This window comes from Cryptomeria japonica, chromosome 10, assembly GCF_030272615.1.
Source record: "Cryptomeria japonica chromosome 10, Sugi_1.0, whole genome shotgun sequence".
Classification (NCBI taxonomy): Eukaryota; Viridiplantae; Streptophyta; class Pinopsida; order Cupressales; family Cupressaceae; genus Cryptomeria; species Cryptomeria japonica.
Genome location: NC_081414.1, coordinates 453,304,190 through 453,318,830, shown reverse-complemented (window position 1 = coordinate 453,318,830; position 14,641 = coordinate 453,304,190). Strand labels below are relative to the sequence as shown.

Genomic DNA, 14,641 nt, shown 5'->3' with positions numbered 1-14,641 from the left:
TTGTGATGTTGGTGGGCGTAAATGAGGATGGTCAGGACATAATTTTGGAGCATAATATGCTGGTAGAATAGTAAGAAATCAGGCAGCTAAGGATAATTTCATCATTGACGTATACTTGTGTGTACTAGTCAAAGCTGGAAAGGTTCACCATTTGGGAAAAGGCTTCTATTGCTGGGTGTAGCCTCTCCTTTCAGCAAGCCATTAATTCTAAAAGTAGTGTGAGGGTCTTGCATGGCCTCCTCAAAAGTCATGGACCTCAAGTTTGATAGCAAACTCCCTTATGATGGTGTTGAGACTACTACAGATTTGATCATATTTATGAGCAGCAACTGAAATGTTTCCTGTGCGTATTGAGGATATCTGAACAAGTATTTGTTGACCCCTTTCTCGGACATGGAAAGCTACAGCAGCTTCTACAAGTCTTTTGGTGGAACTATACAGCCTTCAAGCCATTTGTGGCAACATCTAAAGACTATAAGTACTGGAGTTTGAAGGAATTGAAGGTCCATAACATCAAAAAGTTGTAATCTGCACGTACAAGTCAAATATAAAACATTAAGCCATTATATTTCTGTAGCATCTCTATATCTTATAGTATCTCTATAAATCTAGGAAATAGTAACAAATTTTTTATCATAAATGAAAGGCTTTTATTTATGCTTATGAAAACTTTTATATATGCATTGTTTACTTGGCCTGAAACCACTATGAACTAAAACCTTTCACATGAGTGTCCATAAAAACTGTTTGACAAAATGTTAATGGGAAAGAGTGCAAAAAATTGGGTTTGAACCAAAAGCAGTTACTACAATGGTATCAGAGAATAACAACCTGCCAGCCTGTAATTTTATTCATAGTTGTTTCAAGTGATAGAAGATGCCCAGCAGGGAAAAGAGTCCTTTAACAAAACATTTCAGAAACCTTTCAGATTTATTAAGTCTCAGCCTTCACCAAAACTAATGGATGTGAGTAGTTTACTTTATAGATTGGGAAAACAGCTTGAGTCTCGATATCAGTCAAAGAATATTCTTCTTACCAGATTGAAAAAAATGGAAATATATATGTCAAAATTGGACCAATCAGATTTTGAGGTGTTGAAATGGGCAACAAAGGAATGATTGGTTGCATAAGTCCAGCCCCAGATCACGAGGCACCTAAATGAAGATGTGAGACTTGCAATCACCACTTTTTTCGGTGAGATTATGAGAATTTCGGCATCTAAAGCTCCTTAAAATGATAACACAATGAAAGGGATACTTCAGTTGATGGTGGATAGTTTCCAGGATATTGATGACATCACAATTTCTCATTTTCAAAAGCTTACCTTACTTGAAACATTTGCACAAGTCAAGTTCGGTAACATCATGTTGGATTTCGGATTAAATGATTTGATTCACCATATGTTTCACAATTTCTTTGCTACAATTAGAAAATATCATGCTGATAATGTCATTGCAGCCATACAAACCATTATGATTTTGGTTATTAATGAAAGAGATGATGTGCCACAATAGATTTTTTTCTATCCAATCGGCTAACAAAAGGAAGGTTAATCAAGGAATCTTATCAGTTGAACAGGTCTTAGCTGAAATGGTGTTTGCTCAGTGTGATAGAAGCTGAAACCTCTCTTGCAAATGAGGAGCACGAGGAAGAAGGATTCAAATCAGAAAATGTTGATGAAGAAAATGCCTTACCACATGAGGAATGTATGAAAGAGCCCTAGGATGACTTCTTACACATGCATGCCACTGCCATTAATGAGATCATGCATGAGGGAAAATACAAAACAGCAGCCTTGGGAACAAGTTCAGATTTGTCCAATGAGGTTTCTGAGACTATTGCACTTCTTGATGAAACTAGTACAAATGTTGGGATAGTTGAGATCACTAATGCACTTTCAAAAGATGAGCACGTTGAAGGTAAATATGTTGAAGTCTCCAAATCAGCCAATGACAATGATCTCTTATCTCACTCTACTAATGTTAGCTTAGACAGGTATTGGTTTGACTTCCAAATAGAGCCTATGGAGAGTACTCATAATAATTTCCATCTCTCTAACTTGGAGAGTGATTCGTTTCGGGGATTGTTGATGCGCATTTTATGATACTTCGAACATAGAATAAAGTATTGAATACTCTATTCTCTCTTGAACAAAATCTTCTCAAATGTTGAGTGGTAGGATCACTTGAGATGACTCCAAGGTTTACATATGTCAGGTCTTGACATGTGGATAGCTTCAATGGTTGATGTGATTTCTGCTCTTCCAAGGGGACTTACGTAGTTGTTCTTTAGGAGATGAATATTTTGATCACAAGGAATGCTTTATGAATCTACTTTTTCGAATGATATGCAATGAAGCTCTTCCCTACTACTAAAATGATTAAAGGTTTAAGGTTTTAGGAATGCTAGACTAATGCTAAGAATGCAAGGACGATGGATGATTTCAAGTGAAATTCAACTGAGCTTTGCTTTAACATACGAGGAACAACTCCACAAAGCTAGTGCGATCTTCTAAGGTAAGCATATGATATTCAAATCACTACCAACGACATGGACACCATCAAGAGGATGCATATCAATGAGCAAGTAGTAATCGAAGTTAAGCTTGGCTAGAGGAGTTCAGTTGACTACACAAGATACTTCACAATCAGCAAAATACTAGTAGTGTGAACATAAGAATTTCACCGTAAATCATGCACATAGATCTTCCATTCATCTAAAATACTTGCAAATTTACTCTATCTCTTTTTTTTGTTCTTAAGTTTTAAGTTCTCTTAAAAGGATGAAGAAACATGCAAATACTCCAAACGCAATAAGTCACTAACACTTCAATGATTTTATTAACTTGGGTGGCATCAAAGCAACAATTTTTCAAATCTCTTCTAATCAATCATTTACAAATGAAATGAGTGGGAGCTTATATAGTGCTCTCAATATAGATGAATGGCCAACATTGAATCTAAATCGAGGGCCAAGATCATGCCACCTAAACCCTAATTAGGGTTTGTTAGAACAAAATACCTAATCATTGCAAATTATTAAATATCAGCCAATGGGAAATTGACATCCATTTGGCACAAGCTATAAGAATCCTCAAATGAGAAAAATAGATGACGCATAGGATCAAAACGAACTTTCATCTAGAAGTTTGTTCCCCTTATCTCTTACCTTACAAGCAAATTCAATGAATCTGGACATGACTTTCACTTGATATTCCATGAAGTCCAACTCGGCTAAAGCAATAACGAAAATCTTCTCCCATTCCGGCCCGAAGTCTTGTGTATTACCAGCAAGTGTCATGAATGACTGTATGTCTTCTAGCTCCCTCTTTCAAGGTGATCCGGCTTTCTCAAAGAAGATATACTTTACTCTTTCTATAAATTGATCAACAGCTATGTGAACTTCTTCTTTCATTTACTTTCCAAGTATTATTTCAGCTGCTGCCACAACTAGTCACATTTTCAATTCAGGTGCAACCATTGCTAATATCCTCAAACATAATCTTCGTCATTTGGAGCAGGTTATACCACCTATGGAAGTCATATGATTGCCCTTCCTTCAACACTCAAACATTCACGAAAGCTTGTTGTGGTATATTCATCAACGCTTGTAGTCTTGAGATGGTGAAATCTTCGATGTAAGTGAAAACATCATAATCAGCCATGAGGACTTGAGTCCTATCGAGAACACCTGAGACTCTATCAAATATGATCACTAGCTCTTCCATGAATACATTTGCTTTTGTGAGGGAACTATCTATCCAAGTCTTCAACACATGAGAGGAGGTCCTCATTTCTTCTAAATTATCAATTGAATCCGAAGGGAGTAATGATGGAGGCGTGCTTGAAGAATCAATTTGCCTTATTGGGTTTCTGAGTTGCTATACATAGTTCTTCAAGGCATTCATCTCCCTCTCGAGCTTCTTATTTTTCTCTAGCTCAATCTTCAATAAATCTTCGAGTGTCTTTACTGTATCATTCAAATATCCCATCACCTGTTCAGTGGTGGGAGGACCTAAGTCAATTGTTTCAAAGTCATATTCATCTGCGGTCATCTCATCTTCTGTTTTGTCAACTTTTGGGGTAGCTATTTGTATAACTCGAGATCCTGTATTGTCACTTGTAATCTTGGATGGTTTGGTAGCTTTCTTCTTTTCAACTGTCTCTCCAACTCTATTCAAGAAGTTGTCCAAATCATCATATAATTTATTAATGATTAATATTATAATATTTTGGGTTGTTTCATATATAAGTAAAAGAATGTGTTAATAATTAAATGTTCATTTAATAGAGTGTCTGCGTTATTATAATAACCAACAGTATTATTTAATATTAATAATTCATAAGATATTGCTTGAAAATGGGAAGACGTGACTCCAGAATAAGTCACATCTCCCCCAACATATGTGACTTCTCCCCAAGTTAAAAGGGAAGGCCTTGCATGGGTATCAGGGATATAGAGAAAAAGGAAGAAAAGAAGGACTCAGCACACCACGATTGCTGCCTCAGTCCACGTCTGCATTCTGGTCAACACGATAGGGGTATAAAACAATCACAAAGAATTCAGAAAGGAGCCAGCCAGAGTAAATCGGATGATATTCATTTAATGATAAGGAAGTAATACACAACATAGTTCAGTATATAACTATAATGAATTCACATTCTGTATATCTGATATTACAAGCACAAAATACGTATAACTAAAATTTAATCCAGAACTGTTAATAATTCAATAAGTGAATAATGCTACATTTCTGTAATACAGTCTACCAATCGAATCGAATAATGTAATGGGAAATGGAATGAATAAATAAAGAAATGACAATATAACTAAAGGCATAAATTCTGTATAATGAATATCTGGTTCAATATAACATATCTGATTCAATATAACAAACTGTTAAATTAGGGTTGGAAGGAGGGCTTAGATAGGTAAGAGGGTTAATGTTTACCCACTAAATAGACCACCTATTATTGACAAAGTCTGCAATAGGCCAGGAGGCCTGAGATCCGCTCCTGGGCTTAGTTTGGTAAACTAAGAACTCCACTATGCTACCCCTACCATTCCTAACTCAATAATTAACAGGGGTACGAGTATAATCCAGAGAATAAGACCCACACCATGTTAGTAAGACCCGGTGGGCTTAGCATGGCTTGGCTGGGCAACCTGATCATGATTCCATTCCCAAACAGAGTATGATTAGGAGGATAAGACCCACACCATGTTAGTAAGACCCGGGGGGCTTAGCATGGGTTGGCTGGGCAACCCAATCATGACTACATTTCCAAAACATTAATCTGCAACAAATTATTTGTACTTGAAACAACTATTATAACTCCAATTCAATATGCAAATAAATAAAGCAAATCTTTTGTTTCTGCATAGTATTTTATAGGGCTTTCATAGAGGTTTTAAGTAAGTCGAAATTTTCTTGCCCTAGTTCACCAACTATTTGTATTCTTTTCAGGAGTACTGAGTAGGGGACATTACATTAAACTAGGACATTGGTAGATGACTAGTCATGGGTCATTTGTCCTTGTTGAGACATGTGCTCCTGTTGCTGAGTCATCCATTGTTGGTGCTTCATTTCATACTCATATGACTCTCCAAGGCTGAAACCTCTGCATTGGTGTCAGCCATTCTTATTTCCCTGTTCAAACAGCACATCCCTATCCTGGAATTCTCTAGGACTAAACTTCCTTCACTTGAAGACCTTAGTCACAGTCATAAAGCTCTGATACCAAAATGATCTGTAATCACCACAAGCTATGTTTTATCGTTTACAAATGACTAAAAGATTAGTGTATTCTTTTTTAAATTATTAATCTATCCCTTGGAAGCTGAACTATGTGCAAAGAAACTAAAAAAATAAAGCAAAGATACAATTACCCCCAATATATATCTTAAATCGTTTAAAAATAAAGCCTCGAATATATATCTTAAATCATTTAAAAAACTCCTTACAGGTTGGAATTTCGAAGGAAGCTGAGGACAAGGATGAGGACATCCATGTATGCCTGGAACAGAAGCAACCAAATATGCAGAAGCCTTTCTGAAATCATACTGAGTCAGTTCTTCAACCCAATGTGCTTCACTAGGAACACAAGAAATGAGAGTAGCAATAAAACCAGCCAAATGAGCAACGAAATCCCCATCAACAGTACCCTTCGATTCAGAAAATGATGAAGATTTAAACAGGGATAGAAAATTCTTTGTACTTCTGAAAGGAAAATCTTGCCACCAAACAGTGTTTGTCACATGAAGCCACTGCATCATACATTTAGTTTATTAGACACAAATGTGTAGATCACACAACCCATTTGACTGCTAATATCTAATTAAAAGATATATCATACATTGCAAAGGCAATGCAGTCAGCAACTAGACACATATGATTCATTAAATGGGGATTGAAAGCAATTCAAAAAAGGAACTAAAATAACACGCAAAATAATAAGATCGATGAGGTTAGACCACTGAGGATATAAATAATTGATAAAACATACCAAAGTTCCGATATACTCAATGTAGGTGTTACGAGCAAGATAGATTGAATAAATAATAACTCATATGGCAAATCCTTCATGTCAAGATCCAAACAACAAGAGAATGCAGAGAAACTCAATTGAGAAACTCTCTATACTCTAGCACAGAATATAAACTAAATTTAGATTCTTTAAAAACATTCACATAACAAGCAAATGTAAAACTAAGTATTTCCTTTAGAAAACAGCATGAAGTATGCTAATTACACATTTAAACCAAGTTTTATGTACTATTTATTACTATCTTACTGATTCAGCGGGAAAACCCAGTGTTTCCAGGCATACTATTCGTCCTGCAATCAGATTCAGATGCAATTCAACTGCATAATCAGGCAGGCTGCAGTTTTTAGCAGTTGGAATCGTGTGGAATCACTGAAGCATATACCAAGTCAATTCTATGTTGGGTGTGGCATTTCCAAATCAATTTCAAGGTGATTCCAATGGCAATTGAACTTTTCAATGCAATTTTTTTGGCTTTTTCACCATTTAAAACCTTAAGAAACCATCTTGACACCTAAACAACCATCCTGAAACCCTAAGCAACAAGGATATAACACATTTCATCTGTTTAACAACTTGCAGCAACAGCAAAAAGGAATTTCATGTGCTGCAATAAGTTGCAGCAACAGTGAACATGCATTTCATGTTATACGACAATTCGCGGCACTTTCTGCTTGAAACGGACTTATATCAAAAATGTTTTATGGGCAAAACAGGAAACAAAACCCTACATTGTTGAATGTTATAGAAAATTGGGCTACCCACTCTATTTCTCATGTCCGTTCATTCTATTGCCAAAATACGAGTCAAGATAAAACTTTTGGTATAGCTTAAGTATTTTGGGACTCAACACTTAGATAAATGTTTGTTAAAACTTAATATGCTTTAGTATAGCTTTATATTAATATGGTATTAATATAGTATAGTTTTTAGACTACAAATATCTATCTACTTATTATTTTTTTATATCTTTTGTACAGACCAAAGAAACGGGACTCGGACTCTGCTCGAACTCGGCAAAGCTGACTCGGACTCGGACTCGGGACTCAGAGTCAGACTCGGCTGGACTCGGGAAAGTGAAAAACTCAAGAAATTTAGAGATTTTTAAAGATTTAAAACTTGTTTCATGCACCCTTTATTGAATACACCTTAAAGACGCAATAACATCATCAAACTCAGCTCATTTGATTACATACACAAGTATACATCAATCACATAAGCATAAACGCAAATTGTAGCTGAAGTATACATCAATCACATAAAAGCATAAACACAATGCAGCCCCAATGTAATAAATGGAAGAAATATTGAGCTTCCTCCTTGCTGGTTTTTCTTCAATGCACCCTTGTTTTTCTTCACAACTCACTTTACTCCTATTTTTGCAAGTGAATGAAATGAAGTTCACTTTTAGGGGCTAAGGATAAATAACAAAAAAAAAAGAAGTTTAAAAAAAAAATTTAAAATTTAAAAATGTTTTGTTTTTGTCATTTTGTTTTACCCAGCCGGCGGCTGAGTTTCAGGGACGGGACTCGCCGAGTTTGGCGATTTTAGGCTAAACTTGCCAACTCGTCGAGTCTGGCGAGTTTGCCTCCTGGACTCGGTCGAGTCCGAGTCCAAGCTCTGCAGACTCGGGAGGCATGACTCGGACCCGAACTCGCGGAGTTTGGGCGAGTCCGGGTGATTCTCGTTTCTCAGGTACAGACATACCCAAAATGTACTAGCCAAAAAAATATATTTTGTCATGCCAATGTATCACATCCACATACATACCAATGAGCCCTTCTCAATTCCAATTCAACAACTTAGATTTTTAATAGTTCTAACATGAAAAAACAAAAGTATTTAAAATTAAACTATAAACACGAAATAATGTAGCATTGTATATTTCGGCCTTTGCTAACTCCTCTAAATGAAAAAGGTCTCTATCAAACTAGGGATTTGATTTTTCAGACCTTCCTTTGAACTTGAGCAGCCCCTCACCTAAAATTGCTAGCTTGCCAATTCACCAGCATCCTAGAAAATAATGTGGTTCTGCATGTTCAAGACCATTCTATGTTCTTCCAAAAGTTGACATCTTTTAAATATCATTTTTTGAGATATTTTGTTAAGGACCATGTTTCAAATCATCTCAACACCGCCATGTTAGAGATGATGATAACTTTGTGAACTCAAAATTGAGTGCCATTATTTTCTGAATTCATATATATTTTTCACAAGGAATCCTATGGTGCATCAAAATTAACATTGGTTGAGGTATTGTCTAGGTAACACTGAATGGAAGCAATCAATGTGGTATCACAACACCAACCCTTGTAAAGGCCATACCTTGGCCATACAAACTCCAACTCAACAATCCCTTTCTTTAATTTCAAAATTCATGCATCTGTCCAAGAGGAACCAATTGGTGAGTAAAATTTCTAATACAAGGTATCACGTGTGACACCTAGTAAAATAAGTTTTATTAGAATTGCAAATACTTTAAATGACAATTTCAAGGTGTCACATCTCAATGCAAACAATTGTGTGGTACTGCACAAGCAACACCATGCGGATTAGTGTATAGTCATGCAGGTTACTTTATGGCTCAAGTTATTTCCATGTTGTAAGAGATTAGATGCTCAACAAATTGAAATTTTAAAACAAAGTTACCATACTCAATACCTAAATTAAAGAGAATCATCTTGTTGTGAAGCTTTCACACATCGCCCCATTGCAAATGGGGATCCCCACCTTTTTCTTGTTAGCATTGAAGTTTTTGCTTAGTTTGCATAGCTTGGCAATACTTTTGAACTTTCTAGCCCTAGAGTTGAGAAGAGGGTTTAATTTTGATACTGATTGACAGTTGAAAATTGTGCAAATAAGTCTTGTGTAGAGGTGAAAATTCAAGATTGCTTGCAATTCCTTTGCATCAAATCAAACAAAACTTTAAATTGCATTTCTTGCAAAAATATTCCTTTCAAATGTTGTCAAAATTGTCAAATTGTCAAAAAAGAAAAAAAATTTAAAATTGTTGATGTTGTCAAGGAATTGTCAGGAAAGTGAAGCGAGGAAAATGTTAAGTGTGGAAAATGAGGAAATCAACTTTCAGATCATGGAATGCAGATTAACTTCCTCTCCATGATGAGTTATCACTCAAAGATTTCCTTTATTTAGTGACTTTACATTCGCAATTTCCATTTCAAGATAGAGATTTCCATTCCAAAACTTGCAAACGTCTACTCCTAGGTGCAATACCGCCCTTCAAGGATGAAATTACCTTTGCGGAGTGGAAATTTTGCTCAAAATTTCCTAGGCATAGTGAATTTTTGACAAAGGAATAAGGAAAACTAAGAAAGGTCAAAATTTCACCTCCCTGATCCACTTCCGTTCTCACAATTTCCTCTCCTAGGAGAGAACCCGTTCCAACTTCCTTGAGTAACATTAAACAACTTTCAAAATTTCCTTCCTAGTGTAAATTTCTGCCCAAGGAGGTGGAGGAATTAGTTAAGTCTTGATTGGAAGAGGGTGGAATTTCACTAGGTAAGTGCAATTCTGCTCCATCAAGTAAGAAATTTCCTAAGGCATCTAATTTCTGCCCTCAACATGCCTCTAACATGAAGAAAATCCTCTCAAGGTATGGTTTAGAAGACAAGGACGAAATTTCCGTGCAAATGTGAAATTCCACTCCCACCATTCATTGCCCATCAAGAAATTTGTAATGTCCCCATTTTCATGAGCATCAAAGTTTGAGGGGTTAGCCTATTATTTTGACCCTCGTAAGCTAGTATGGTGGATTAGAGGGTCCAATTTGGGAGTTTTGGAGCTCTTGAGGTGGCTGTTGTAAGTGTTTATCTCACTAGATCTTTCATTTGTTCTGAGGCACTGATATTCAGAGGTAGGCTTTCAAGACAAAGATAGGCTTCTTACCTCAGCCTTACAAAGAACTTCCCTCCTAAAAAGCCAATACTACCCCAAGCACGAAGATAAGATTGAAGTTCTTTGGCCAAGGACACAAAGATCATTAAGAATACAAATTCCCATTCCGGTTCGACATGTCTTCACTAATCCTGAATACTTCAAGTTCTAGCATCCTGAAGCAGCATAAGATCATCACAGACAAAGGATGATGTAAATAGGGTCGTGTCTTGGGCACATAGAATAGTTTCAATTATGCATTTGTAATTTTGTTTTGACAAATTACATGTAAAAACAAATTTAGTAATTGCAAGTGTCACTTTCACTTGCATTTTTGTAAAATGTAATTACATGTAAAGCAACTACAAGTTGAGTTAGATTAGGACTATAGTTGGAATAAGTCACGGTGGTTGAGCGAATTTCTCAAGTTAGTTAGGATCCTCCCACCTTTTTCTCAAACTTCCTCCCCTATATATACAGGAGGGGGTCTTTTGTATCTTTTATCTTTTGGCAATGCAACAAAAAATTGTCAGTTTGTATGTGCACTCTAAGACTTTGAGCTTAGTTGTAAATCAGATTGCAGTCAATTAAAAGAGGCAAATTGCTTTCAAACTTTGTGTTGATTCAAGGTGTTATGTGACAACATTTTATGGAGATTGATTGTGATTTTTGAGGTGTTATATATGAGGGATTCAAGCTCAATCTAGCAAACTTTGAGTTGCTTATTGCATTCGGAGTTTTAGATTGGTTATCAGATTTGATACTGCAAACTTTGAGTTGCATGTCATGTTTGAAACTATTTTAGGACGCTCAAGCAAAGGGGGTAACTTGCAGACTTTGTGTTGCTTTTATTTTCTATGTTTGTGCATAAGAGGTGCATCATGTAGTTAGACTTTGAGTTGCTACATATTGTGCTTGGTTACCAGAAAATCAACTAAAAACATTGATACAAGAGTAGATAGCTGAAGACTTTGAGCTTTCTTTCTATTTTCCCATCCTAAAGAAGCAACGGAGGACTTTGTGCCTTTATGGAAGCTTTGCTTCTTTATTTGGTTTACTTCATTAATCATTTGTGCTTTCAGCTATGATTCTTTTCTGAAAGAAGAGAAAAGAATAAGTGTTTTTTCGGAAAAAAGAGAACAAGATAGAGTTTCACCCAGATTTAGAATAGATTTAGAGTTGGAGTTTATTTTTGAATTGATAAAGTAGAAAGCAAAGGGGGAGCCTTCCCTTTGAAAATAGGAGAGTTTATCTCACACACTATGGATGAAACCACAATTTTGTACTTCTTCCCAGGTGTAAAAAATTTTCAACCAACAAAACTCATTATTGATGATCATTTGTCTTTGCTTTCGAATGTTGTGCATTGAGACCTAGGATTTCAAGCAACTTCAGCATTGGAGAACGAAATCTCTTCAGTGTTTATGCAATCTTGAGGCTATGAAAGACCAACTGAATCGTTGCTTGACTGGGGGCTTCATACAAAGGTCCAGTTGGTGCTTCATTGGATATGATTTACATTTCTTTCAGAATCTTCAAGGGGTTTTCAAAGAATATCTTTTGCAGATTTAAATACATTGAAAGAAGACATTGTTGAAGGTCTTCATTATTGCTGCTACAACTTTCTATCAGAAGTTCATACTAGAACAGGGGTGGCTGCATGAGAGGCACGATTTGGCTTCAAAGAGACTCCATTCTTTGCACAAGGATCTGCCACATCTTCATCAATCATAAGAACTTTACATCAGGTTCTTTCATGTTTTTTCAGTGTAGTTGGCATCATTTTTACAGTTGTATTAGTCGTTGTTCTTAAACAGTTGTAGATGCACATTTATATCAGTTTGGTACTTGCATTGGATACATCATTGTAAGCCAAGAGTCTTAGCCTTTTTGCTTGTCATTTCAGTTTGTAAGCAATCTCGTTGCATTCTAATATCATTGTAGTCACAAGGAGTTTGAATGTCAAGAGTTGTCTCTCTCATATTTAGTTTGCATGCCAATTGTTTGTATTAATGTCTAGCTGTTGTAGGTGCATATTTACATTGTGTGGGTCATCTATATGCATTCAAAAAGTCAAAAAGAATTGCATTTGCATTATGGTTCTTTGCCTAGACATCTTAGTAACCATTTGAAAGCATTTAAATCACATTTGACATCATTTCAAGCAATCATTATCAGATTGAAACATAGAAACAGCAAGTAAAGAGGTTGTATGCAAAGTGTTTGACGATATTCCTTTAGCCTCTAATCAGCATTTTGAGGTCAGAATTGGCAAGGGATACTACAATGGTATCAGATACTACAATGGTATCAGAGCGGTTTCCTGACATCCTATTGGGGTTGGAAATCATTGAGCTCCCACAGTTGATATTAGAGCAACCAGCACTCTTGTTTTTGTTTCAGTATGGATAAAATGAAGTCTATACAGGAACTAATGCCAGAGCTCATGCAGGCCTTTCAAAACTATGATAGGAATTTAACAAGGTTTTTACAACATCCGGAAATTTTGGATCCCTTGTTTGCAAAGAAAAAGAAAGCAAACACTAATACAAATAATCTTATCAGTACAAAGGAAATAATGGAAAAGAAGGTGACTTTTGAAGAGAATGTTAACATTATTAGTGCTCAAGAAGTTGCTATCAGTCATGATAACAAATCTGATCTTTATGACAGCAGTCTTCCACTTGAGCGTAATGATAATTTAAAAGTCATGGCAAGTTCAGAAAGTGTTGGGGGAGTGACCTTGAGTTTTGGCACTCATGATACCAATGTCAAGAATGAAGATTGCATGGAAATACTGACCCATAGAAGTTCTGATCTACATGACAGAAGTGATGAAATTTTGCATCAGCATGAGACAGCAGTAACTACACATGTGCAAGATGCTTCTATTAAGTTGTCACATGAAGGTACTCGAGATTTGGGTACTAATGGGCAATGTGTGATGTGGATTCATGTCATGTTGAGTCTGATTTTTCAGATCAGACCTTAGAAAACAAGCTAGAGGGTTCATATGTTGACATGTAATCCCAAGATCGTGAGTTGGATGGACATGCAGTTGTATTGGAAATGGAAGTGTGTGAAGATACTGCCATATCAGCAGCTTCTACCTTGCCAGTTGAGCCATCCGTTGAGGTGCTTAGCAACAGTACCTTGGATGTTGATGTGTGCACTAATGAACACACAAGTTGCTGCTAATCATGAGGTGAGTGATGTGGATACAACCTCATATCACAATGCAGATTTTGGGTCAGAACACTTGCATGGGAGTCATCGGTTTCAGAGTCTTCATCATTTGGTTGGGCAACTTAAGGTTAATGATGGCATGATTGCCACAGCCATAGAGCACTTTTATGTTGCTCGTTAGATGTTGGCTACGTCTGGTTGGGGTACTCCTATGTCAGATGAGCACGGTGATAGTGGCCTTTCCTTTGCAGAGTTCCATTCACTACGAGAAGCCATTGGGATAATTAAACATAATTGCTTGCAGCTACTTGCTGATAGGGACTTTCTTCTCGAGTGGGATTATATTTGCTATGAAGCACTGAAGGGGAAGGAAGAGGAGGTTGACAAGCTCACTCATGAGCTTGAAGTGACTATGGATTCATTAAAGAGTGCCCAGTTGGCCCTCCAAGAGTCATAGTCACGATTGGAGGAGCTTACCGTGGAATTGAGCTTGGCACAATCTTCACCAGCTACAGATACAGTACAGTTCCCTACAGTGGTAGTTGGTGATGATTTGATATCCACGGGTTATAGTGGGGATGTGGCTACATCCATCACGAAATTGAGCGCAGTAGTCTCAAATGGGATGAGTACTTGGATTGAGAGCAGCAGAGAACCACATGTTGTGTCAGGTTCTCTTGAGGTCAGTACTATGTCAGATGATGCGGGTCAGATTGTTGATAGCTCTTGTGTGGCAATGCTAGACTCTCTCGAGAGTTGTGTGTTGGTACGTGATGCTACTCCATCATCTTCAAAAGAGATTCACAGGATGTCATCTAGTTGGGTATGGCTCTCATGTTGATTTGTTCCCCTCTCCTGGAAGCAAATCTATTACTTCGTCTCATGCAACTGATGGTGATAGACAGCTTGTTGTGTTGTAGAGTCGAGTGATCAGTTGCAGGTTTCAGAGGATAAGGTTGATTCCGCCTTATTTCGTTTTTACCACGCCGATACATTTGCTGAGTACCTTCTTGAGA

General features: G+C 36.8%; 1 protein-coding gene across 5 annotated transcripts in view; it reads right to left on the bottom strand.

Moving 5' to 3' along the window:
* LOC131067524 (uncharacterized) overlaps positions 1–14,641 on the bottom strand; it is a 234,301-nt gene that overhangs the window by 135,011 nt on the left and 84,649 nt on the right. For all 5 annotated transcript variants that reach the window (XR_009111823.2, XM_058002558.2, XM_058002559.2 and 2 more), the window contains one exon: positions 5,965–6,267. Coding sequence is in view for 4 of the 5 variants with exons in the window: in XM_058002558.2 (XP_057858541.2) it covers positions 5,965–6,267 (303 nt within the window). In the remaining variant the exon portion in view is untranslated. The remainder of the gene's footprint in view (positions 1–5,964; positions 6,268–14,641) is intronic.